The sequence below is a fragment of the Caretta caretta genome, chromosome 1 (assembly GCF_965140235.1).
Source record: "Caretta caretta isolate rCarCar2 chromosome 1, rCarCar1.hap1, whole genome shotgun sequence".
NCBI classification, from domain to species: Eukaryota; Metazoa; Chordata; order Testudines; family Cheloniidae; genus Caretta; species Caretta caretta.
In genome coordinates, this window is record NC_134206.1 from 5712200 (window position 1) to 5739433 (window position 27234).

Below are 27234 nucleotides of genomic sequence, written 5' to 3' on the forward strand. Positions count from 1 at the left end.
CCTGCAATGCACATATAGTCTCTGTAATTTTATTCTTTCAAGGTGTGTTATTTTAGTTTTCTGACTAGTCAATACAATTCATAATTTTTATTTCTCTCTTACGCTTAAATTTAATTCTTTGAGTAGTGAATTCTAAAATGCCTAACCTGTCTGGGCTGGAGTAATTATCCCTATGGTAATTTAAAAAAAATATATAAGATATAAGAGTGATACATTTATACAAATAGGATGACCACACTCAGTAGATTATAAGCTTTGTAATGATACCTCACAAGAGACCTTTTGCATGAAGCATATTCCAGTTACATCATATTCACACTCATTAGCATATTTTTATAAAATCATATAGAGTGCGTCACATATATTATATCTAGGTTTTTTGTTTCTATTGGTGGCACACATCCACCCATACCTCTGCACACGTAACAATATTTATTCTGCACATGGATGAAAAAAAATGAGGGAACCTTGGCAGGAAGTCAGTATTTTGTTTACAAACAGAGTCAGGGTGATTAAGATCAGAAAGGGCTGGTAACTAAATTAAAGGAGTACTTGTGGCACCTTAGAGACTAACCAATTGGTGCCACAAGTACTCCATTTCTTTTTGTGAATACAGACTAACACGGCTGCTACTCTGAAACCTGTAATTAAATTAAGGATCTGGAAGTTCTGCCTGTAAAACAAGATTTCCGCTGTGGAGGGGGGAGGGGTTGTTTGAGAGAGAATATAAAGGACTCAGAAAAAATACAGCAAAGCCCTCTAAGCCAAGGTTACTTTCGGAAAAGGGGGAGCTTTGGGGGCATAGGTGGAAAGAACGGGCCAAAAGCAAGGAAAGGGATAGCAGTGGGATAGAGAAGTTCCCACTATACCTGTGGTACTTATGTGGCCCCATCACTGTCCTATCTGAGCCCCTCACAATGTCTAACCAATTTCTCTTCACAGCGCCTCAATGACATAGAGCAGTGCTGTTATTCCCATTTTACAGATGGGGCATTGAGGCACCCAGAGACTAAGGGCCAGATTTTCAAAGGCATTTAGGTAACTAGTGGGATTTTTAAAAGTGCCTAGAAGGTCAGGTGCTTTGTAAACCCCATTAGATGTCTAGCTGAATCTATGGGTGCCTAAAAGGTTTGGAAGCTCTGTTTTTAAGGCACTGGCCTGAGGTCATACAGGAAGCTCAAGGGGGAGTAGTACCCACGTCTTTCAGGGCTAGGTCCCTATCCAACAGACCAGCCTATGTCTCTGCTGCTGTCAAGGTTCCTCCCCCACTCTGAACGCTAGGGTACAGATGTGGGGACCTGCATGAAAAACCTCCTAAGCTTATCTTTACCAGCTTAGGTCAAAACTTCCCCAAGGTACAAAATATTCCACCCGTTGTCCTTGGATTGGCCGCTACCACCACCAAACTAATACTGGTTACTGAGGAAGAGCTGTTTGGACGCGTCTTTCCCCCCAAAATACTTCCCAAAACCTTGCACCCCACTTCCTGGACAAGGTTTGGTAAAAAGCCTCACCAATTTGCCTAGATGACTACAGACCCAGACCCTTGGATCTTAAGAACAATGAACAATCCTCCCAACACTTGCACCCCCCCCTTTCCTGGGAAATGTTGGATAAAAAAAGCCTCACCAATTTGCATAGGTGACCACAGACCCAAACCCTTGGATCTGAGAACAATGAAAAAGCATTCAGTTTTCTTACAAGAAGACTTTTAATAAAAATAGAAGTAAATAGAAATAAAGAAACCCCCCCTGTAAAATCAGGATGGTAGATATCTTACAGGGTAATTAGATTCAAAAACATAGAGAACCCCTCTAGGCAAAACCTTAAGTTACAAAAAAGATACACAGACAGAAATAGTTATTCTATTCAGCACAATTCTTTTCTCAGCCATTTAAAGAAATCATAATCTAACACATACCTAGCTAGATTACTTACTAAAAGTTCTAAGACTCCATTCCTGGTCTATCCCCGGCAGAAACCAGCATATAGACAGACACACAGACCCTTTGTTCCTCTCCCTCCTCCCAGCTTTTGAAAGTATCTTGTCTCCTCATTGGTCATTTTGGTCAGGTGCCAGCGAGGTTACCTAAAGCTTCTTAACCCTTTACAAGTGAGAGGAGCTTTCCCCTGGCCAGGAGGGATTTCAAAGGGGTTTACCCTTCCCTTTATTTTTATGACAGCTGCATACTGCAAAAAAGAGAACTCTGGTAGATGGGAGCCAAATCAAGGTGGCCAGTTCTCTGAGATGCCAGAAAATGGTCCCAGGAGGTTGGGATGGATGTCGTGGTTGGCAGCATGAAAAGCAGCACAGAGGTCAGGAAGGGTGGAGAATGAGAGTCAGCTAAGAAGAGCTCACTTAACTCCCAAGGGGTGGCAGGTTCTGGGTTGTAGAGCAATGGCTGCTGTGGAATTTTACATTTTAACTGAAAACCATTTTGTTTTGTCATTTTTTGTTCTGAGTTCAAGAAAAGGAAGGAATCAGAGAGTGTCATATAAGTATCCGATGTGTTTATGCCTCAAATTCTTAGGGATTCAGCTGCATTCAGGCCAATTCCAGAGCAGAGAACAGAAATTGCATCCACAGAGTCCATAAAGTCGAAGATTATTGGTATGATTTGCATTATTCATTGGGTACCATCTTTGTGCTCAGCACTGTCCAGAGTGTGCCAGAAAATGTAGTCCCTGAGCCAATGTGTGTAAAATGTGTAGCCCTGGATAAGATGGCTCAGCTACTTAAGTATGAAGCATATAGTTATTAAGCACATGTTAACCTCTATGAGTGAAGGCACTGATAGTAATAGAAGTTTTACTGGATTAAGGACTAAAAGATTTGACCCTCCAACTTTCTTTCAAGAGGAAGAGCTGTCTAGAGCTCCTGGGCGTGTTTATTTTCCTTTCTTGCCTGCAGTGGCCCTGACATACCTCAAAAAGTCTCAATTTTTTTCTCAACTTTAAAATGTGGCATTTTCTTCTTGTCTGCTTTTAAATATTCTCCTGTGAGAACTGCAACTCAGTCACTGTAGTGTTGTGTTTAAGAGCCTTCTAGAAAGTAACTAGGCTTTAATCAGAAGTGAAAGCAATGTTGCCAACTCTCATGATTTTGTCACGAGTCTCATGATAATTAGTGTTTTCCTTAGAGCCCCAGCTCCTAGAGACAAGTGGAGATGTGATGATTTCAGTCTTCATTCTTCAAGAAAAATGAAGTTTCTAGTCCGCGTGGCTGTGGAGAAAGCGTCAAAATGTGACCCTAGTGCACCCTAAACACTCAAAAAGCAGAAGGCAAATAAAAAGAACTCCAAATCTGTTATTTTTACACAATCTCATGATTATAAAGCCAATCTCATACTTTGTGGCGTGCCGGATTCATGAGTTTTGAACATTTGGGATTGGCAATGTTGTGAAAGTGTCTTGAAAGTGTCAGTTTCCCTGCTGCTTAAGGTCACTTTCTAGTCTATTATTTGTAGTGGGGTAACATCCCCAGAGCCCCAGGCAGGTGCAGTATAAAGCCCTGGGGCCTTGCCTTCATAGGGTTTTCCAAAGTTAAATGATCAATTCGAAGCTTAGTTAACTGCAAACAAGTGATAGAAAGTAAACTAGATTTTTCTACAATTGTTGTATTCAAGAGTTTGTAACAAACTAAGAATATACATTAAAATTTTAAACCTAACCAGTGGCCCTTAAGTCACTTGACAGAATATGTGAGAACATGTTAGTATTAAAGCTGAGTGGGTCTAATATTTATTTAATTCTCTTTTTTATATATAGGAGTTAGATACAGTGCTCCTATGACTTAATTTCTAAGTTATTATCTGCAAAAAAACCCTACAGTTTTCAGGTGCCTAAGGAGCCCCTGGAATCACGGTTAGAGTCCCCCCACCCCAATCTGAAATGCTACCCCTGCCTTTCTTCATTAAAATAAAGAGATTGAGCTTCTTGAGTCTATCACACTAAGGCAGGTTTGATAATCCTTTAATCATTCTTGTAGCTCTTTTTTGAACCCCTCTCCAGTGCATCAACATTCCTCTTGAACTGAACACACCAGATCTGTACACAGGATCCCAATAGTGGTCGCACCAGTGCCAAACACAGAGGTAAAATCTGTTGTTCCACAGTTTGGCATTGTCATAAATATAAAGGGAAGGGTAAACCCCTTTAAAATCCCTCCTGGCCAGAGGAAAAATCCTCTCACCTGTAAAGGGTTAAGAAGCTAAAGGTAACCTCGCTGGCACCTGACCAAAATGACCAATGAGGAGACAAGATACTTTCAAAAGCTGGGAGGAGGGAGAAAATCAAAGGGTCTGTGTCTGTCTGTATGATGCTTTGGCCAGGGACAGAACAGGAATGGAGTCTTAGAACTTTTAGTAAGTAATCTAGCTAGGTATGTGTTAGATTATGATTTCTTGAAATGGCTGAGAAAATAGCTGGGCTGAATAGAATGACTATTCCTGTCTGTGTGTCTTTTTTGTAACTTAAGGTTTTGCCTAGAGGGATTCTCTATGTTTTGAATCTAATTACCCTGTAAGGTATCTACCATCCTGATTTTACAGAGGTGATTCCTTTACTTCTATTAAAAGTCTTCTTGTAAGAAAACTGAATGCTGTTTCATTGTTCTCAGATCCAAGGGTTTGGGTCTGTGGTAACCTATGCATATTGGTGAGGATTTTTACCAAACCTTCCCCAGGAAGTGGGGTGCAAGGCTTGGGAGGATTTTGGGGGGAAACTACGTGTCCAAACTACATTTCCCAGTAAACCCAGATAAAGTTTGGTGGTGGCAGTGGAAATCCAAGGGGAAAGGGTAAAATTAATTTGTACCTTGGGGAAGTTTTAACCTAAGTTGGTAAAAGTAAGCTTAGGAGGTTTTCATGCAGGTCACCACATCTGTACCCTACAGTTCAGAGTGGGGAAGGAACCTTGACAAGGATAGAAAAGGTGGCCAATGTTTTTTTGTCTCCCATGTCACCAGCACTGGGGTCAGGTGATGAACTGACCCTTCATTTGATGAACACTCTGATTATCCTCACACGAAGGTGTTTGCTTTTCACACTGTACACAATTGGGTTCATCAGGGGTGGGACCAGCATAGAGATGTAGCCCAGGATAATCTCAGGCATGGGAGAAGAGCCCTCCCTGAATCTGTGTATCACAGACAATCCGATTGCTGGTGTGTAGAAGAGCAGGACGGCGCAGAGGTGGGAGACGCAGGTGTTCAGGGCCCTGAGACACTCTGTGTGGGACGTGATGCTTAGCACTATTTTGAGGATCATCACATAAGAGAGAAAGATAAGCAGCGAGTCCAATCCCATCGTTAAGAGTTTAGTAAACAAGCCATAGATGTTATTGACTGTGATATCTGAACAAGCCATCTTCATGACCTCATTGTGCACGCAGTACGAATGGGAGACGACATTGTCTCGACAGTATCGGAACCGTTTCAGGAGAATGGGGAGTGGGAGAGTTACAGCCACTCCTCTTAACACACACACCAGTCCCATCTTGCCTATTCTTGGCAGGGTTAAGATAGAAGCATATCTCAGTGGGTAACAGATCGCGATGAAGCGGTCAAAGGCCATCAACAAGAGCACGGAGGATTCAATGCATTGAAGTGAGGGGATGAAGAGCAGCTGGGTAAAACAGGCATCCAGGCTGATCTCCCTAGAGTTAAACAAGTATATTCCCAGTATCGTCGGCATGGTGGCTATCAATAAGCCAAGGTCTGCGATGGCCAACATGGAAAGGAAAATGTACATAGGCTCGTGGAGGCTTGGATCTGTTTTTATAATGAACAGAATGACTGAATTTCCTACTATTGAAATAGCATACATGAAGCAGAAGGGGATAGAAATCCAGAGATGGATGTCTTCCTGCCCAGGTATCCCAGTGAGAAAGAACACTACAGAGTTGAATTTGGTGTCATTGACAGCTGACATAATGTACTGGGCAGGTCCAGGGAGTTTTGAACTTTACTTCCTGAAAGGAAAAAGGAGAGGAGACTAGATGAGATTTAATGAGACATCTTTCTGCTCTCAGTGAAGTCTAGAGACTCCCAGAGGCTCAAGGAAGATCAGCAAAAACATAGTCTTGGATTTACACCATTGAAAGGAAGATAGGCACTGCCAAACCTGTTATCCCAGTATCCAGTAGCCAGTTCCAGATGCTGCAGAGGAAGGTGGAAGAAGCCCTGCAATACGCAGCTCTGAGATAACCTGCTCCAAGGGAAATTTTCCCCCTGACACACACTAGTTAGACATATTTGTGGTGTAAATCAGGAAGGTTTATAGCCCTTCCAAGAGTTTTTTTTTTTTTAAACCCTCACTACTCTAACTGGATATTCTGGTTACTCATATAAACATCCATTCCCTCTTTGAATCCTGCTAAGTTCTTGGTCTCTTTGATATCTTGTGACTGTGAGTTCTGCAGTCTACTTGAGCACTGTGTGATTTTATAATTGTGATCTTGACACAGACACCGTGTCTGGCCCTCCTCTTCTGAGTGTAGCCCATTCTATCATGACATGTATGTAAACACTGGCAAGTGCATGGTGAAAATGGTATTTATGTGTCCTGCATTCAGGGTATTTATACATGTTTCATTGCCTCATGATATCTTTTTTTATTTTCTCCACTCCTGAGAGTTTAAGTTATACCACTGCCTCTTTGCAGTTTTTGGGGATAAATTCTTAGGGCCAGGTTCTTAATTCAATAACATTGACTTCAACTGCACCACTCCAGATTTGCATGTGTAAATTCAATCAGAACCAGGCTCTATTATCTTTCTGTTACCAAATGCTCCTGGTGATACACTCTGACACCCAAAAATCCCTCCAAGAGAAGCGCTTTGCCTGGCCAGCGTTGACTAAATCCAGGGAGTTCAATCATCCTACAAGCCTCTCTTCATAGAATATCAGGGTTGGAATGGACCTCAGGAGGTCATCTAGTCCAACCCCCTGCTGAAAGCAGGACCAAGCCCCAAATCTCCCCCTCAAGGACTGAACTCACAACGCTGTGTTTAGCAGGCCAATGCTCAAACCACTGAGCTATCCCCTCCTCACATAACCTGCGTCCTCACCCCATGCAAGGTTCTATAGATATCTGACAAGTTACAAGCTAACACAAACAGTTAATTCAGCTCTGTGTGGGAGGTGTCAGGGTTCCCTCTCCACTCTGAACTCTGGGGTACAGATGTGGGGATCCACATGAAAGACCCCCTAATATTATTTCTACCGGCTTAGGTTAAAACTTCCCCAAGGCACAAATCCTTTCCTTGTCCTTGGCCGGTATTGCTGCTACCACCAAGTGATTTAGACAAAAATCCAGGAAAAAGGGCCACTTGGAGTCCTTGTTTCCCCAAAATATTCCCCCAAGCCCCTTCATCCCTTTTCCAGGGGAGGCTTGAGAATAATATTCTAACCAACTGGTTACAAAGTGAGAACAGACCAAACCCCTGGGTTTTTAGTACACTAAATATCAATCAGGTTCTTAAAAGAAGAATTTTAATTAAAAAAAAAAGTAAAAGAATCACACCTGCAAAAATCAGAATGGAAGGTAACTTTACAGGGTAAATAAAGAGATTTAAAACACAGAGGATTCCCCTCTGACTCTGCTTTCCAGTTACAAAACAGGAATAAAACTCCCTCTTAGCATAGGGAAAATTCACACACTAAAACAAAATTTAATCTAAAGCATTTCCTTGTCTTTACTTACAATTTCAGTAATTTTAGATGTATCATTTCAGGTATGTTTACAGGAGATGATTTTTACCTGCTTGTTCTCTCTCTCCGTCCGGACAGGGAAGGAACAACAAAGAGAGCACAAACAAAACCTCCCCCCCCCAAGATTTGAAAGTATCTTCTTTCTTTATTGGTCCTTTTGGTCAGGTGCCAACCAGGTTATTTGAGCTTCTGAACCTCTTACAGGTAAAGGAGGGATTTTATACTACCCTTAGCTGTATGTTTATGACAGGAGAGGTTGACATCACAAATGGGTGAATATTTCTGACACTGGTGTTGCACTAATATCCAGCTGAGTGTGCACATTTATTTTGCCATGCTCCTGTGAGAGGTGATGGATTTAAGTTACATACAATCCCTATTACACTCCCCTTTCCTGAACTGCAGCTCTATTCTATGTTGAAACACAGACCAAGAGTTCTGTTCATTTATGACAAGTCTTGCAGAGTTATTGAGTGCATGACCCTGAATGTAAGTGCTAGAAACAGCTTCTGGACAGTTACCAAGGGACAGTATCATACAACTGTTCACAGAACAAAGAGTTCACAGCATAAACCATTTCAAACAGTATGTGGAGTACTTCTGAAATATTTTCTAAAGCAAAAGCCATTAAGTAGTAAAGTGACCACTGCTGCTTTCTGTAGTGACTCCAACAACTCTGCTGTTAGCTTTCAATATACATGCATGCCATGAAAGTTTGGTTTGAAATATTTGTATTAAGTTTTGGTATAACATTTACACATCTGTACTTTAGTACACATATTTAGTCCACCAATTATTTCCCCTTTGATCTGCTTTCAGAGATGATTTCTCAGGTTAGAGTGGGACTTAAAATGGAGCGTCTGTCATTGGGATTTCTTCACAACCTGAAAAGATCACAGCATCTCACCCCTCATTGAGTCGCTTGTCAACAAACAAAAGTCTAGTAGCTCCCCTGTCCCTGGGTCAATAGCTGACTGGTTCTCCGCAGTTTCTGTTCTGTCAGTCTGTAGCCTGTATCCAGAGCGGTAACAGGCATCGGGGTCAGTATAGAAAAAAATCATTCCCTGAGCTCTCATGCTATAGTACATAGTGACCCCAGCAGCTGTTAGTCACGGTGAGGGTTTGAAGGAAGTGGTTTTCAAAGTCAAATGCAGGAGAATTCATGGAAATGGAACTGCATTTCCCACAGGAAAGTAGTCTATTGTTCTCTCTCTCTCTTTCTCTGTCTCTGTCCTGTATTCCTAAAATACATAGCACTTTAAAATGATATTGGGACAGACATGGAGCTGAGATGCCATAATAATGTGTAGGTTAAACCCAGTTCTGGGGATGTTTGCTTATAGCTATATTGGGTTAACAACTGAGATGGCTATTGAAACCAGTATGGCTTTTCTATATTTAATAGCAGGCTGCTGGAAAACAAGAAGGAAGGGAAGGAACAGCAGAAGAAAAAAAAAAACATCTCTCAGTAAGGACTTCAGGGAGGTTGAGAGACAACACCGGAGCTACAGCGTGGGAAGAGCCTATTTCCAGGCTCAAGCCAGGTTACCCAGTTTGTTTTGTTAGTGCTGGGAGTCTGTAGAGAGGTGGGGCTGCTGTTGCTGAGAAACTTTTCAGACTGACAGGCACAGACAACACTGGGGAAGACTCAAACCCCTCAGCCTGCCTGGTCCCTGTCAGAGAGGGAGGGCTGGGAGTCAAGCCTTTTGTTTGAAAACCCTCTTATCCCCCCATGTTACTCTTCATTCCTACTGTTCACATTAAACGGTATTCTGGTTCAAGAAGGCTGGCTGGTCACTCATCTCACGACTGCTCACATCCTCCTAAAGGGAAGAACCGCAGGTGTCGAACCCACTCGAACCGGCAGGGCAAGCACAGTCGAATTGCAGTGTGCGGTACCCCAGGGGATAGTCTGAGGGTGGGAGGATTGCGGGATTCCACCCCATGAGAGGAAAGGGTACGAGGACTGACATGTGGCACTCGGAGAACAGAGGGGGGAATAGATGCTGGTAGGCCGGTAACTCTGAGGGTTATCTACATGAGAGAGATTCTAGAGCTCTCAGCCAGACAGGAAATAGCAATATGCCTCATCAGACCTTTCACCGCAGAGCAATCAGCTCTGAATTCCTGCACTCACAATTAACCTGGAGAATAAAAACTTTGAAAATGCATTTGATGATTAAATTTCCAGCAGCAAATAAACCTTAGGTGATAGGAGAACTAGTCAGTGATATTCTGTGGGTCTCCTCGCACTCAGCCCCTGGCAGCATCTGGCCCAGAGCACACAGCACCTATACAAATATGGCCCCTTGAGAAATCCTGACACAGGGCATTGGGGTTTTAACACTCTGAGCTCTTTTTGAATCTCAGATTTCTGTGTAGCTTCAAGAACCCAGCGTAGAGCATGGGTACATTTAGGGGAGGGGTTCCCAAGCTACCTAGCGCTGCCTGCCCTCCAGCCCCTGTCACTGAGACACACCGACAGCCCATCTGAATCCTCTGCTGTTGCACAGAAAATCTGCAACTGGAAACAGCTTCCAGCCTTTCCCCTTCACTTCACATTTTAAAGATAGTGGAACCTGCCAACATACCCAATTCCTACTAGAAGGGGAGCCGCTGACACCAGAGGTCTTCACCCTAAGGGACAAGGAGTCACCAGACAGTTTGCACAGGCAGGAGACAGTATCTGTTCAGATGCGGGGGATCTCTCTTTATGAAACATGCTTGAACAACCCCTTGGGGGCCACTTGGCCATCAGGGAAACTCAGCTGCTTGGCTTTGTGTGCACCAGCTTTAACCCCCACTACGGCCAATGGCAAACTGCAGGAGAACAAATCACAGGGGATGCGTAGTCATGCTACCCTATTGGACTGTAGTGCAAGACCTGCTAGACAGTCTATACCTGGAATACAGGCTTGCCATCACTGTTTGTGTGGTTCAGATTTTTCAAATGGATACATTGGGGGTGGCTGCGTGGTAATGATGATGCTATCACAGCTGTGATCCTGCTGAAATGAAATAATAAAATAATAATAATAATAATAAACAATATAATATAGGACAAGATTTCGCCCAAGCAGGGTGCAGGCCAGGGAAGGGAGATTCCACAAGGCTCCCGACATGGAAATATCCCTTGGATCATCCCTTCTCCCTGAGGAATGAAAAGAGGGACCCAGGATCCAAAGCTATGCACAGATCTCAGTCATCCACTTCCAGCTCGGCCTACCCATGATCTCTGTGCCTGCACACCTGCTCTAGGACCCTCTCCAGGCCGGTGGTAGCACAGATTCCTTAGAGATGTGCTACCAGGGCCTGCCACAGTAGCCACTGCCCACAGGATCTGCTTAAGGGGGCGTTGTACAGGGTGGAGGGGGCTGAGGAGGTAGTATGTGATACTCATCTGCCTGGGTTCATCAGTAATGTCCCTGGAGTCCATGTAGATTATTGATGAACACAGGAAGCTTAGTGACACAGACCACTGTGACAGATTGTCACCACAGGCATGTAGTCTGGGAGCCATGGGAACCACTGGGCGCCTTAACCATCCCACTTGTCTGGCCAATCTTACACTGCTTTCTTAATAACATACCAGCCTCTGCAATCTCTGTTATCACCCAGCAGGACAGCAGGTGGGGCACACACCCAAATGAGCTGTCTGAGTGCTTTACCTAAAAGAAAGTTAAAGTCAGGCAGAAGACAACAGCCAATTTCCAAGCTCCCCCGCCTTTCAACCTTGCTGGAGTCTAAACCCAGCATTATACCCTCTTGCACTGCACAGGTGCCTGTATAGTGTAGGCTCATTAATAAAGATCACTTTCCCATTGATGTGGGAATGATATGCAACAGCATTTGGACACAGAGCTGAGATTTTTGCCAGACACATTGCTCAAATCATGCTGGTAAAGATAAAGCAAAAATATATATATATATTAACTACAAAAGGATGGATTTTAAGTGATTATAAGTGATAGCAAACAGATCAAAGCAGATTACCTGTCAAATAAATAAAAATGCTAACTAAGCCTAACATACTAGATCGATTGGATATAAATTATCAGTTTCTCACCCTGACTGGTGATACAAGCAGTCCACCAAGTTTCCATGTGCAGGCTAGAAATCCCTTTAGCCTGGGTCCATCATTTCCACCAGGTCAGTCTTTCTTCCTCAGGTGTTTGAAGGAGGTCGCTTGTGTGGGGAGTGAGTCCAAGAAATGATGTCACTCTCCCCCTTACATAGTTTTTCCACAGAGAACAAAAAGTTTGTCCTTTGTTTCAAGACAAGTTCCCAGTCCAGTGTGTGGAAAAATACAAGTACCAAAATGGAGTTCAGTATCACGTGGTCTGTTCCCATGTCCTTGGATGCCCTGTTGAGTCATAGCATCCATTACTGATAGGCTGGCTGAAATGTTCACAGGAAAGCTAACCTCTTCCATGGTCCATTGTCTTTGTTTATGAGCCATCTATATTTTAGTCACGGCTATTTTTAGTAAAAGTCTTGGACAGGTCACGCACAGTAAACAAAAATTAATGGCCTATAACCTGTCCATGACTTTTGCTATATACTACTAATTAATCGTGGGGTGCTCAGGGGGAGGGGATGGGGTGGCAAACTGCGAGGAAGGCAGAGGCACTGGTACTGGGGAATGGGGGTTGGCAGGGCTGGCAGGCTCCCTACCCACCTCCATGGGTCCCGGCAACTCCTACGCACAGGGGAACTGTAGCCAATAAGAGCTATGGGTGTGGGGTCTGTGGGTGCGGGCAGCACACGGAGCCCCCTGGCCTCTCCTTCTAAGAGCTGCAGAGACATCCCAGAGGGAGACAGGGTTCCCCCCACCACGAGGTAAGAGCCACCCCACACTACAATCCCCTGCCTCTAGCCCTGAGTCCACTCCCAAACACCAAAACTGCTGCTGCTGGCCCAGGTCCTTTCTTTCTCTTTCTTTCTTCATTTCTTTGCCTGGCAGTTCCCTGGGTAGTTTCTTTGACTCGATTTCTTGCTCTTTGAATTCCAAAATTCTCTGTTGGGCAGCTGCTTCAGCTTTCTTCTGAGTTTCCATATCTTTTATCTGTAATTCTTTTAACTCCAAAAGTCTTTTATGTTCCTTTTCTTTTTCTTCTGCCTGAAAATCCTATTCAACATATTGTAACAAAGTTCCTCCTCTACCTTGGTGGGTCCTGCGCTTTTTGGCGGGTTTTGCTTGCCTCAGAGATTCATGGCAGCCCTCAGTTTGGCCACTTTCATGGCTCAAATCTGCCGTTCACTCAGATAACCTCATCACTGGCCAGTATGGGGGAAAAAGAGTAAGAACAATCCCCGCAGTTTCTGCTGATCCACCATGTGGGTGAGGGACCAGCTCAGAGACCTTCACCTCTGGTGGAAGCTCCTGTGTTGGGTCAGGAGTTGGGAGGTTTGGGGGAAACCCGGGTCCACCCTCTACCCTGGATTCCAGCCCAGGGCCCTGTGGAATGCAGCTGTCTGGAGTGCCTCCTGGAACAGCTGTGTGACAGCTACAACTCCCTGGGCTACTTCCCCATGGCCTCCTCCCAACCCCTTCTTTGTCCTCACGACAGGACCTTCCTCCAGATGTCTGTTAACACTTGTACTCCTCAGTCCTCCAGCAGGACGTCCTCTCACTCCCAGCTCCTTACGCGCACACCTCACTAACTGGAGTGACAGCCTTTTTAAACCAGGTGTCCTGATTAGCCTTAATTAGTTCTAGCAGCTTCCCAATTGGCTACAGGTGTCCTAATTAGCCTGCCTGTCTTAATTAGTTCTAGAAAGTTCTTGAGTGTTCTGGAATGGTCCCTGTTATCTTACCCAGGGAAAAGGGATCTGCAAACCTGGAACTAATGTATCTACCTTCGACCACTCTCTTGTCGCCATCTGGTTTGACCCTGTCACAATATTCATAAATGATCTGGAAAAAGGGGTAAACAGTGAGGTGGCACAATTTGAAGATGATACAAAATTATTAAAGATAGTTAAGAGCCAGGCAGACTGCGAAGAGCTACAAAAGGATCTCTCAAAACTGGGTGACTGGGCAATGAAACGGCAGATGAAATTAAATGTTGATAAATGCAAAGTAATGGACATTGGAAAGCATAATCCCAACTATACATATAAAATGATGGGGTAAATTAGCTGTTACCACTCAAGAAAGAGATCTCAGAGTCATTGTGGATAGTTCTCTGAAATCATCCATTCAATGTGCAGCAGCAATCAAAAAAGCAAACAGAATGCAGGGAATAATTAACAAAGGGATAGATAATAGGACAGAAAATATCATGTTGCCTCTATGTAAATCCATGGTATGCCGACATCTTGAATACTGAGTGCAGATGTGGTCGCCCCATCTCAAAAAAGATATTTTGGAATTGGAAAAGGTTCAGAAAAGGGCAACAAAAATTATTAGGGGTATGGAACAGCTTCCATATGAGTAGAGGTTAATAAGACTGGGACTTTTCGGCGTGGAAAAGATACGACTAAGGGGGGATATGATTGAGGTCTATAAAATCAAGACTGGTGTAGAGAAAGTAGATAATGAAGCGTTGTTTACTACTTCTCATAAAACAAGAACTGGGGTCACCCATTAATGGCTATTAGCCAGGATGGGCAGTGATGGTGTCCCCATCCTCTGTTTGCCAGAAGCTGGGAATGGGCGACAGGAGATGGATCATTTGATGATTACCTGTTCTGTTCATTCCCTCTGGGGCACCTGGCATTGACCACTGTAGGAAGACAGGATACTAGGCTAGATGGACCCTTGGGCTAACCCAGTCTGGCCGTTCTTATGTTCTTAATTGTCCCACTGTTTGAGCTGGGAGCAACACCCCATCAATGCTAAACTTTTATCACCAAGCAGGTCTGACTGGACACCTCAGTTTCTTCCATTTGGGTGCTTTTGACCAGAGCTACACAATCACCCCCAGCCTACTTAAAAGTAGTAGCTATATTAACAGACAACATAAAGCATTAGAGAAAATGATTTTAAAATAACAGGCAGCTGTCACATATCTACACTCATCTATCTCATGTATCACTACAAGCTAAGTTACTCAGGCTTTCCCAAGGATTTCTTGGGACCAATGGTGTAGCTAGAACAGAAAAACTGGGTGGGCCCACCTTTCAGGTGGGCAGGCAATGACAGGGGGCCTGCATCCCCCCACAGAGGCAGATTAGGATTTGTGGGGCCCTGGCTGGCCCAGGACAACTGGGGGTCCCTCCCCACCCCTTCTGCAGCCCCACTCCTTCCGCTTTGGGGTATGGGGGCTTGCTGCTCCCGGTGTTCCTGTGGATTAGTGGGATCAGGGCAGGGGGAATTGTCCCACTTCCCCTACGCAGCACTCCTGCAGGGGAGCAGGGTTGGGATGAATGGGAGTGACCCACTTCCCCTGTCCAGCGATCCTGCCTGCCAGTGGGTCCAGGTGGGGCTTCTCCCACTCCCCCCCTGCGCTCTTCCCATGCTCCGACCCACTCCCCGTGAGGAGAGGCAGGTGGAGGGAGTAGAGCAAGCACCCATGCTCGGACCCTGCTTATCCACAGGAGTGCTGGGTAGGTGGAGCTGACTGGGGCTGCTCCATTGGCCCAGACCCAGTTGCTAATATGCTATTGGCCCAGACCGGCACCCACAAGGCACACCTCATTTGGGCTGGGTGACTAGGGCATCATCACATGAGACTGGCAGGAGAGGGACACAGCTGGACACCGAGCTGCAGTCGGGAGTCCCAGCCAGTGGATTGGGAGGCTTTGCCCCAATTTGGGTGGGCCTGGATGCTAAACAGGTGGGCCATGGCCCACCCAGGCCCACCCATGATGACGCCCCTGCTTCGAACCCAGCCTAGTTTCCCTGTGTCCCCGACAGCATCTTCCCATCTGTTTGCCCCTTTCTTTTGGAAGCAGCCTTTGCTGAAACCTGTGTGAGCCTGGGACCAGCCACCGTAGTGCTCAGCCATGTCCATGTTACTGGGAGAAGGTGTGAAGCTGACCTTTGCCCTGAGACTGCTTTCGCCCAACGAGACAGTCTAAGATGAGGAGCCCATGGCTGCTGCTCCATTGTTTGGCAGTTAGACCCATTGTGCCTCAATGGCTGCAAACACCGGTCTGGTGACTGTGCTGAAAGGCTTGACTTTATCGTGACTATCCAACATTCCCCTCAGAAATCCACTACCTACCCCTCACTGTCTCTCCTGAGCACACCCACATCTGCCACAGACACCCAAGTGCTGGAGTCACGGGGCTTCTCAGAAGCCAGTTGTCACTGGAGGCTGTGGTAAGAGGCCTTTTATAGACAAATGTTGCTCTGTGGAACCCTGACACAGCCCTGATCTTAGGGTCTCAGAGTATCTGAGCACCTTGAATGTATTTATCCTCACACCACCACTGTAAGGGAGGGCAGGGCTATTATCCACCTGTGCAGGGGGTCAGAGACAGCCCAGGGCTTGCCTACAGTCACACATGGCAAAGGAATCAAACCCAGCTGACTGGAGTTGCAGAGCCGTGCCCAGACAACAGGACCAGCCTTCCAGCCATTTGAGCGGTGACAGGCCCGGCTGGATTCTCTGCTATACCAGCAGAGCTCCTGCCTTCGCCATAGAGAGCAGGGACGGCAAGGAGCCAGTTAGAGGGGTTTGATTTGCTGGCCTGTTCTCCTCCCTGCCTCAGTGGGGTTTAGAGCAGCCTAGGGGCTGAGCTAAACTCTGCCCACTGGTAACAGCTTTCAAGTGCATAGCTCACTCTTGCTAAGTCCTTGGGGATGGGAGCCACACCAGAGTGCCCCCTAGTGGCCTGAGGCAGCCCTGCATACACCCTGCCCTTCCCTCTAAGGTCCGTGCAATAATTTACTCTCAGCCCGGAGTACTTAAAACAAGAGCCCCCTTTGTGGGGTCACATTAACTCAGTCTTCTCTAAAACACAAGATCTCCTACCCTCCAGCCCCATTCTTCTGCTTTCCGCAGGAGCCCCCCACAAAACTTCTTTTTGGGGTGAGCATAGGTTCAGGCTTGCTGCAACCCCTGTTCCCTTTCTGCAGAGGCACCGCTCCCGGTCCCATCTCTTCCAACCAGGCCATTCCCCCTACTCCTCCACTTCCCCTGATGCTCCACCCCTGCCCCCACAGCCAGGCCACCTGCCAGGCTGTGGTAAGAGCTATCCTGGGAGCCAAGGCTGGTGTGGGGAGCTCCAGATTCTCCCTCTTCTCTGGAGTGCATCTTGGGGGGCAGGAACATAGGCTGGGGGCTTCCCTTGGGCCCCACAGCCCTCTATCAAGTGCAGGTGGAGGATCGGGGCTCCTGACAGTGGCTCTAGCTCCCCAGACACCTTTTACCATAGCCTGGCTTTAGCTTCTGGCCTGGAGAATGGAAGGAGCGTTGAGGGAAGAGGAGGAGCAGAGGGTGGGGCCACACAGTGGAAGAAGAGGGGCAGGGGCAGCATCACAGAAGGGGTGGGGATCCTGCCTCTGTCCCTTTTTTCATTTTGAAGAGGTGGTCACCGTACAGTGAATGGGCTGGGCTGGGATAGGAGCCAGCTGTGACTCTGTTGGGGAGATGAGGACCGTTTCCGCTCTTTTTCATTTCTGGGGAAGCACAAATGGGGGGAGGAGGAGGAGGAAACCCGGGCCTGAGTCTCTTGCCAGGACTCCTGTGTGTCAGGCCCTCACTCACATAGCAAGCTCTGCCCTGCCTCCGTGGGGAGTGCACTCAGAGGTGTGCTGTGTGCAGAGCTATTAATGGTCTTAGGGGCTTTGCCTGAATGGTTTCTCCGGCGGCTCCTGCTTTAATCATGTCTCCGACGTGACTCAGTCACAAGCACCTGGCTGAGGTCGTGGGGGAAGGGTGCCCCTGGAACAGCCCCTGTCCACAGCTGGTGCAGCCCCCCTAGATCACACAGCATGCAGATCTTTCGGGAAGAGCCAGGACTGTGACAGCAGAACACCTCTGCATTGTTTTTCATGGCCTGTGAATGTTTAAATACAGACGGGACAGGGAAAGGCCGGGTGTAATAGGAAACAACATCCACATCCCTTCTCTTTATTGACTGTATCAATAAGAATTCTGAGGTTGGAGCAGCCATTGACACAGCTCTTTATGGGACAACATCCCACCATTCCCCTGGCTATGCAAGAACAAAGTCACTTTTCAAATGCTGCTGCCTGACTTGGTCTCCTTCACCCTGTGCACTGTCCTCCCTCATCAACCGCTCTCCAGTTGCTTCAGGCCTTAGACCCCGTCTGAACCTGTCTCTGCGTAGTGGAGATCATAGTTCAGGTCATTCTAGATTTAAGGGTCCAGGATGGAATAGGTGGCCTGTATTTTTTATCTCCCATATCAACAGTGCTGGAACCGGATGATGAAGTGACACTTCACTTGACGAACACCCTGATTATCCTCGCACGAAGGTGTTTGCTTTTCACGCTGTACACAATTGGGTTCATCAGGGGTGGGACGAGTAGGTAGATATAGCCCAGGAGAATCTGAAGCAGGGGAGAAGAGCCCTCGCCGAATCTGTGTACCACAGACAGGCCGATCATTGGCGTGTAGAAGAGCAGGACAGCGCAGAGGTGGGAGACACAGGTGTTCAGGGCCCTAAGACATTCCGCGTGGGATGTGATGCTCAGCACTGCTGCGAGGATCATCACATAAGACAGAAAGACGAGCAGCGAGTCCAGACCCACCGTCAAGAGTGCAACAGACAAGCCATAGATGCTGTTCACTCTGATATCCGAACAAGCCATCTTCATGACGTCCTGGTTTATGCAATAGCAATGGGAGAGGACGTTGGATCGACAATATTGCAACCGTTGAAGGAGAATAGGGAGTGGGAGTATTACAGCCACCCCTCTTAGCACACACACCTGTCCCATCTTTCCTATTCTTGGCAGGGTTAAGATAGAAGCGTATCTCAGCGGGTCACGGATCGCGATGAAGCGGTCAAAGGCCATCAGCAAGAGCACGGAGGATTCAATGCATTCAAGCAAGTGGATGAAGAACAACTGGGCAAAACAGGCATTGAGGCTGATCTCTCTAGAGTTAAACAAGACTATACCCAGTGTCGTGGGCATGGTGGATATCGATAAGCCAAGGTCTGTGACGGCCAACATGGAAAGGAAAATGTACATGGGCTCGTGGAGGCTTGGATCTGTTTTTATAATGAACAGAATGACTGAATTTCCTACTATGGAAATAACATACATTAAGCAGAAGGGGATAGAGATCCAGAGATGGAAGTCTTCCAGCCCTGGTATGCCGGTGAGAAGGAACACTGCAGCATTGAATTTGGTGTCATTGACAGCTAACATAATGTACTGGGCAGGTCCGAGGAGTTCTGAACTTTCCTTCCTAAAAGGAAAAAGGACAGGAGACTAGATAAGATTTAATGAGATATCTTTCTGCTCTCAGTGAAGTCTAGAGACTCCCAGGAGTACAAGGAAGATCACCAAAATATAGTCTTGGAATTACACAACAAATAGGAAGATAGGCATTGCCAGAGTGGATCAGACCCATTGCCCATTTAGCCTAATATCCAGTGGCCAGTTCCAGATGCTTCAGAGGAAGTGGAAGACACCCTGCAATAGGCAGGTTTGAAATAACTCACACTCACTAATTAGACAAATAGTGCAGTGTAAATAAGGAAGGTTTAGAGCCCATCCAAAAAATTTTGAAACAATCCTCATTACTCTAATTACTCTATATAAACATCCAGTCCCTCTTTGAATCCTGCTCAAGTCTTGGCCCCATTGATGTCTGGTGGCTGGGAGTTCCACAGCTTACTTGAGCGCTGTGTGATTTTACAATTGTGGCTTTCCCACAGACAATCTTTCTGGCCCTACACTTCTGAGTGTGGCCCATTGTATCATGAGATGTGTGTAAACACATGGCCAGTGCATGGGTTAAACTGTCATTGTATTTATCTGTCCTGCACTGAAGCTATTTATAAACGTGTTTCATTGCCTCATGATATATCCTTTTTTATTTTCTCCACTCCTGAGAGTCCAAATTAAGCCACAGCCACTTTGCAGTACGTGAGATCCATTCTTAGGCACACGTTCTTAATTCAATAACATTGCCTTGAACGGCATCACTCCAGATGTACCTGTATAAATTCAATCATAACTAGGCTCTGTTAACTTTCCCTTACAAAATTCTCCCGGTGATACGCTCTGACCCCCCCAGATCGATACAAGAGGAGCTGAAGTGCTTTGCCTGGCATATGTTGACTGAATCCAGAGAGTTCAGTAATCCTACAGCTTTCTCTTCATCCTCACAGGACCTGCATCCTCTCCCCATGCAATGGTCTGTAGATATTTGGCAAGTTACAAGCTAACATAGACATTTACTTCAGTTGGGCGGGTGTGGGGTTAGTGTCACATATGGGTGAATGGTGAAAACAGTAGCTTTGCACTAATATCCGGCTGAATTTGCAAGTTACTTCAGCCATGGTCGTGTAAGAGGTCATGGGCATAAATTCCATATAACCACTATTATGCTCCCCTTTCCTGCACCTCAGCTCTACTCTGCTGAAACACAGACCAGCAGCTCTTTTGTCTCATGACTTTTTGGAAAGTCTTGCACAGGTATTGCAGAGGGATTGTGTTCTTGACCCTGAACATAAGTGTTAGAAACAGCTACTGATCAGTTACCAGGTGAAGGAATCGTACAACTGTTCACTGAACAAAGGGTTAAGAGCACAAACCCACTGCAAACAGTACGTAGAGTATTGTAGCTCCTCTGTCCTCTGTCAGTTAATAGCTGACTGGTTTCCCACAGGTTCTGTTCTCTCAGTCTGCAGCCTGTATCCGGAGTGGTAACAGGCATTGGGATCAGTATAACATTTTTTTATTCCCTGAGCTCTCACTCCCTGGTACATAGTACCCCCAGGAGCTGTTATTCAGGCATGATGAGGGTTTGTAGAAAGTGGAGTTCCAAGTCAAATGTGTGAGTATTCATGGAAACGGAACTTCATTTCACACAGGAAAGTAGTCTATTGCTCTCGTTCTCTCTCTCTCTCCTTCTCTCTGTCTCTGAGTGTCTCTGTCCTGTATTCCTAAAATCCATAGCACCTGTAAATGGCATTGGCACAGGCGTGGAGCTGAGATGCCATAATTAATGCCTAGGTTAAACCTAGTTCTGGGGATGTTTGCTTATAGCTATCTTGGGTTAACTACTGGGGTGTTTATGCTATGGCAATACTGGGTGAAACCAGTATGGCTCTTCTTAATGTAATAGCAGGCTGCTGCAAAACACGAAGGAAGGGAAGCAACAGCTGAAGAAAAGCCATTTCTCAGCGAGCACTTCAGGGAGGTTGAGAGACAACACTGGAGCTACAGGCTGGGAAGAGCCTATTTCCGGGCTCCAGCCACGTGACCCAGCTTGTTTTGTCAGTGCTGGAAGTCTGTAGAGAGGTGGGGCAAGTGTTGGTGAGAAATTTTTCAGAATGACAGGCTCAGAGACCACTGGGGAAGTTTGAAGACCCTCAGCCTGCCTGGCTCCCCGTTAGAGTGGTAGGATTTGGGGTCAGACGCGTACAGACTGGTTTTTGAAAATCCTCTTATTTTCCCATGTTATGCTTTATTCCTACAGTTCACATTAAACAGCACTTTGGTTGAAGAAGGCTGGCTGGTCACTCATCTCACCACTACTCACGGTCTCCCAGAGGGAAGAACCACAGGTGCTGAACCACTCGGACCTGCAGGGCCAGCCCAGTCAACCCTCAGTGTGCTGTGCCATAGGGTCCAGTCTGAGGGTGGGAGTATCGTGGAATGCGATCCCATGAGAAGGCAGGGTATGAGGCCCGACATGTGGCACTCAGAGATCAGAGAGCGGGAAGAGATGCCAGTAGCCCGGTAACTCTGAGGGTTATCTACATGAGAGAGATTCTAGCACCCTCAGCCAGTCAGGAAATAGAAATATTCCTCATCAGACCTTTCACCGCAGAGCAATCAGCTCTGAATTCCTGTGTTCACAATTAACCTGGAGAATAAATCCTTTGAAAATGCATTTGCTGCTTAAATTTCCAGCAGCAAATAAACCTGAGGCAACTGGGGAAGTAGTCACTGATATTCTGTGTGGTCTCCTCGCGCTCAGCCCCCAGCAGGATTGGGCCCAGAGCACACAGCACCTCTAGAAATGGGACCCCTTGAGAAGTCCTGACTCAGGGTTTTGGGGTTTTAACACTCCAAGCTCATTTTGAATCTCAGATTTCTGTGTAGCTTGAACAACCCACTGAGGTCCATGGACAGATGTAGCGGTGGGGTTCCCAAGCTACCTAGCGCTGCCTTTCCTCTTCAGCCCTGTCAGTGAGTCACCCCCACAGCCCAGCTGAGTCCTCTGCTACTGCAAAGCATATCCACAAATGGAAACAGCTTGCAGCCTTTCCCCTTCACTTCGCATTTTAAAGATACTGAAACCTTCCAACGTACCCAATTCCTGCTAGAAGGGGGGCCGCTGACACCAGAGGTCTTCACCCTAAAGGACAAGGAGTCATAGAAGAGATTGCATGCGCAGCGGGCAGTCTCTGTTCAAAGAGAGAGGCAGCTGCCTTTATGAAGCATGCCTGCACATTCCCTTGAGGTCCACTTGGCCATCAGGGAACCTCAGCTGCTTGGCTTCGTGTGCACCAGCTTTAACCCCCGTCACGGCAAATGGAAAACTGCAGGAGGCCAAATCACAGGGGATGCGTGTTGATCCTACCCAACTGGACTGCAGTGCCAGCCCTGTGAGAGAATCTATTCCTGGAATACAGGGTTTTCATCACAGTTTGTATGTTTCTGATTTGTCACATGGATACCTTGGGGGTGGCTGCGTGTTAACAATGATGCTATCACAGATATGATCCTGCTGACATGAAATAAAATAAATTATAATGAAATAAAATAAATAAATAAATAAATAAATAAATAAATAATAATAATAATAATAATAATAATGTAGCAACAGATTCGTCCTCTGCATCCCCCTTTCCTACATTACAAACCCAGGGTGCAGGCCAGGGAAAGGAAATTCCACAAGGCTCCCGACATGGAAATATCCCTCAGATCGTTCAAATAGGAAAGGTCCCTTCCCTTCTCCCTGAGGAACGAAAAGAGGGACCCAGGATCCAAAGTTATGCACAGATCTCAGTGATCCACTTCCAGATCGGCCTACCCATGATCTCTGGGCCTCCACAACTGCTCTAGGACGCTCTCCAGGCCGCTGGTAGCGCAGATTCATTGCAGATGTTCTACCAGGGCCTGCCACAGTAGCCACTGCCCACAGGATCTGCCTAAGGAGCATTGTACAGGGTGCAGGGGTCTGTACAGAGATGGGAAGTTTGGTTAGTGTAACTAATGGGCACAAGAACCCAGCCATGGACTGGTTGGGAGGTTTAGATCATTCCATACCCCGAGTGCAGCCATAGGCTCAGTCAGTGAAAGCTTTGTTCATGTTACAAGTAAAAGGGAGATGAGAAACCTCCAGTTTCTCTTGGGGATCCAAAATGTCAACTTTGTAAACAAAGGCTGTTCCGTATATATCCCACATTGAGGTGAAAGTCCCCTATATTAATGAGTTTGCATGGTACAGATCCCTGTGCAGTACAAGATGGTATAACTGTGGGCTTATTCTCCAGAAAGGGTGTAAGGCTGAGGAGCTGGGAAATTGGCTATTGTCTCCTATTTGTCCTTCAGTGGCTTAGGTAAAGCATTCTGGTAGCTCAGCTGGGCTTGTGGTGCCATCTGCTGTCGTGCTGGGTGATAACAGGGCCTGGAGAGTCTGACTCTGTCACCAGCAGAGCCGTGTGAGAGAGGCCAGCCCAGCTGAAGTGTTAAGGGCCTCAGCAGTTCCACCAGTTCCTAGACTGCACCCAGGATTGACAACCCATCACAGAGGTTTTAGAACAAACTGCGAAGAGTTACAAAGGGATACCACAAAACTCGGTGATTGGACAACAAAATGGCAGATGACATTCAGCGCAGATAAATGCAAAGTAATGAGCATTGGAAAACATAATCCCAATTATACCTGTGAAATGATCTTTCCAAATTAGCTGTTACCACACAGGAAAGAGATCATGGAGTCACTGTGGATAGTTCTCTGTAAAAATCTACTCAGTGTGCAGCAGAAGTCAAAAAAAGCTCATAGAATGTTGGGAACCATGGTTTCCAGATATAATTGACCTGGACGGGCTAAGTCTGCCCTGGTGCAGCTGTGGCTGCTGGCCGCCGGTTGTAGGGTTTGCCCAGGGAATTTTTTGCTTATTATTATGCACCATGCATTTTCCAGTGTGAGTGGGGAGGCAGTATGTGTTACTCATCTTCCTGGGTTCATCGGTGATCTCCCTGGAGTCCATGGAGATTACTGATGAACCCAGGAAGATGAGTAACACAGACTGCTGTGACAGATTGTCACCCCGGGAATGTAGTCTGGGAGCAATGGGAACCACTGGGCACCTTAACCCTCCAACTTCTCTGGCCAATCTAACACTGCTTTCTTGGTAACACGGCCAGCTTCTGCAATCTCTGTTATCACCCAGCAGGACAGCAGGTGGGGCCACATACCCAAATGAGCTGCCTGAGTGCTTTACCTAAGCCACTCAAAGTCAGGCAGGAGACAACAGCCAATTTCCAAGCTCCCCCGCCTTTCAACCTTGCTGGAGTCTAAACCCAAAATAATACCCTCTTGCACTGCACAGGTGCCTGTACAGTGTAAGCTCATTAATAAAGATCACTTTTCCATTGATGTGGGAATGATATGCAACAGCATTTGGACACAGAGCTGAGATTTTTGCCAGACACATTGATCAAATCATGCTGGTAAAGATAAAGCAAAAAAAATATTAACTACAAAAGGATGGATTTTAAATGATTATAAGTGATAGCAAACAGATCAAAGCAGATTACCTGTCAAATAATTAAAAATGCTAACTAAGCCTAACATACTAGATCGATTGGATATAAATTATCAATTTCTCACCCTGACTGGTGATACAAGCAGTCCACCAAGTCTCCATGTGCAGGCAAGAAATCCTTTTAGCCTGGGACCATCATTTCCACCAGGTCAGCCTTTCTTCCTCAGGTGTTTGAAGGAGGTCGCTTGTGTGGGGAGTGAGTCCAAGAAATGATGTCACTCTCCCCCTTACATAGTTTTCCCACAGAGCGGGGACCCTTTGTTTCAGGACAAGTTCCCAGCCCAGTGTGTGGAAAAATACAAGTACCAAAATGGAGTTCAGTGTCATGGGATCTGTTCCCATGTCCTTGGATGCCCTGCTGAGTCATAGCATCCATTACTGATAGGCTGGCTAAAACATTCACAGGACAGCTAAGCTCTTCCACGGTCCATTGTCTTTGCTTATGAGCCATCAGCAAGGCTATGTTTTAGTCATGGTATTTTTGTAAAAGTCATGGACAGATCTCGCGCAATAAACAAAAATTCATGGCCCGTGACCCCAAAGTAAAATTTGGGCAGAGGGCTGTGGGTGCCCTAGGGGTGGTGGACTGGGGGCACCGCATGTGCTGAAGGGGGATGGCCTGGGACCACTGCTGGTGCTGGGGTGGGCGGGCAGGTTGTGCCACATGGTCCGGGAATCCTGCTGGTGGTGGTGGGGGGCAGGAAACAGCGCCGCGCTGGCCCACATGCTTTCTCCAATTGATTTAATCATTTGATTAAAAATAATTGTGATTAATTTCACAATTAATTGCACTGCTAAACAATAATAGACTATCATCTATTAAATATTTTGCATTTTTTCTCCATTTTCAAAAATATTGATTTGAATTATGACACAGAATACAAAGTGTACAGTGCTCACTTAATATTTATTTTGGATAAGTAGCTCATGTCGTCTCAGATTTAAGGGTCCAGGATGGAATAGGTGGCCCATATTTTTCGTCTCCCATGTCATCAGCGCTGGAGTCAAATGTTGAACTGACTTTTCACTTGAAGAACACCCTGATTATCCTTGCACGAAGGTGTTTGCTTTTCATACTGTACACTATTGGGTTCATCAGGGGCGGGAGGAGAAGGTAGATATAGCTCAGGAGAATCTGAAGCAAGGGAGAAGAGCTCTCACCGAATCTATGTATCAAAGAGAGGCCGGTCATTGGCGTGTAGAAGAGCAGGATGGCGCAGAGGTGGGAGATGCAGGTGTTCAGGGCCCTAAGACACTCCGCATGGGACATGATGCTCAGCACTGCTGCGAGGATCACCACATAAGAGAGAAAGATGAGCAGTGAGTCCAGCCCCACCATCAAGAGTGTAACAGACAAGCCATAGATGCTGTTTACTCTGATATCCGAACAAGCCATCTTCATGACATCCTGGTTTAAGCAGTTGCAATGGGAGAGGACATTGGATCGACAATATTGCAACCGTTGAAGGAGAATAGGGAGTGGGAGTATTACAGCCACCCCTCTTAGCACACTCACCAGTCCCATCTTGACTATTCTTGGAAGGGTTAAGATGGAAGCATATCTCAGTGGGTTACAAATCACGATGAAGCTGTCAAAGGCCATCAGCAAGAGCACAGGGGATTCAATGCATTCAAGCAAGTGGATGAAGAACAACTGGGCAAAACAGGCATTGAGGCTGATCTCTCTAGAGTTAAGCAAGAATAAACCCAGTGTTGTCGGCATGGGGCATATCGATAAGCCAAGGTCTGTGATGGCCAACATGGAAAGGAAAATATACATGGGCTCGTGGAGGCTTGGATCTGTTTTTATAATGAACAGAATGATTGAATTTCCTACTATGGAAATAACATACATTAAGCAGAAGGGGATAGAGATCCAGAGATGGACATCTTCTTGACCAGGTATCCCAGAGAGAAGGAACATGCAGAGTTGAATTTAGTGTCATTGACAGCTGACATAATGTACTGGGCAGGTCCGAAGATTTCTGAACTTTCCTTCCTAAAAGAAAAAAGTACACGAGACTAGATGATATTTAATGAGACATCTTTCTGCTCTTAGTGCAAGTCTAGAGACTCCCAGAAGCTTAAGGAAGATCAGAAAAAACATAGTTTTGGATTTACAAATCAAATAGAAAGAAAGGCATTGCCAGAGTGGATCAGACCCACAGTCCATCTGGCGTAGTATTCAGTGGCCAGTTCCAGGTACTTCAGAGGAAGTGGAAGACACCCTAAATAGGCAGCTTTGGAATAACCTGCATCCACTAATTAGACAAATTTTGTGGTGCAAATCAGGAAGGCTTAGAGCTCATCAAAGAGTTTTTGAAACAATTCTCACTATTCTAATTATATTTTCTGGTTATCTATATAAACAACTAGTCCCTCTTTGAATCCTGGTAAACTCTTGGCCCTATTGATATCTTCTAACTGGGAGTTCCACAGCCTACTTGAGCGCTGTATGATTTTACAATTGTGACTTTCCTACAAACACTCTGTCTGGCCCTCCACTTCTGAGTGTGTTCCATTGTATCATGTGTGACAAAGTTCCTGCTCTACCTTGGTGGGTCTTGCGCTTATTGTCGGATTTGCTCACCTTGGAGCTTCACAGCAGCCCTCAGCTTGGCCGTTTTTCTGAATTCACAGTCTAG

At 46.1% G+C, this 27234-nt stretch overlaps 2 protein-coding genes and 1 pseudogene across 2 annotated transcripts; all 3 read right to left on the minus strand.

Moving 5' to 3' along the window:
• Positions 1-4994: 4994 nt before the first annotated feature.
• Positions 4995-5930, minus strand: LOC125633376 (olfactory receptor 51G2-like). Its single transcript, XM_048842560.2, has one exon. It carries the CDS (start codon positions 5928-5930, stop codon positions 4995-4997), a length of 936 nt encoding a protein of 311 aa, XP_048698517.1.
• A 12138-nt stretch (positions 5931-18068) lies between these two features.
• Positions 18069-19004, minus strand: LOC125633297 (olfactory receptor 51G2-like). The gene has a single exon (XM_048842398.2). It carries the CDS (start codon positions 19002-19004, stop codon positions 18069-18071), a length of 936 nt encoding a protein of 311 aa, XP_048698355.1.
• A 6609-nt stretch (positions 19005-25613) lies between these two features.
• LOC125633250 (olfactory receptor 51G2-like) lies at positions 25614-26548 on the minus strand (annotated as a pseudogene).
• Between the last annotated feature and the right edge of the window lie 686 nt (positions 26549-27234).

Coding starts and splice junctions, on each gene's coding strand:
- LOC125633376 (XM_048842560.2), bottom strand. CDS start 5,930: ATGTCAGCTGTCAATGACACCAAATTCAACTCTGTAGTGTTCTTTCTC.
- LOC125633297 (XM_048842398.2), bottom strand. CDS start 19,004: ATGTTAGCTGTCAATGACACCAAATTCAATGCTGCAGTGTTCCTTCTC.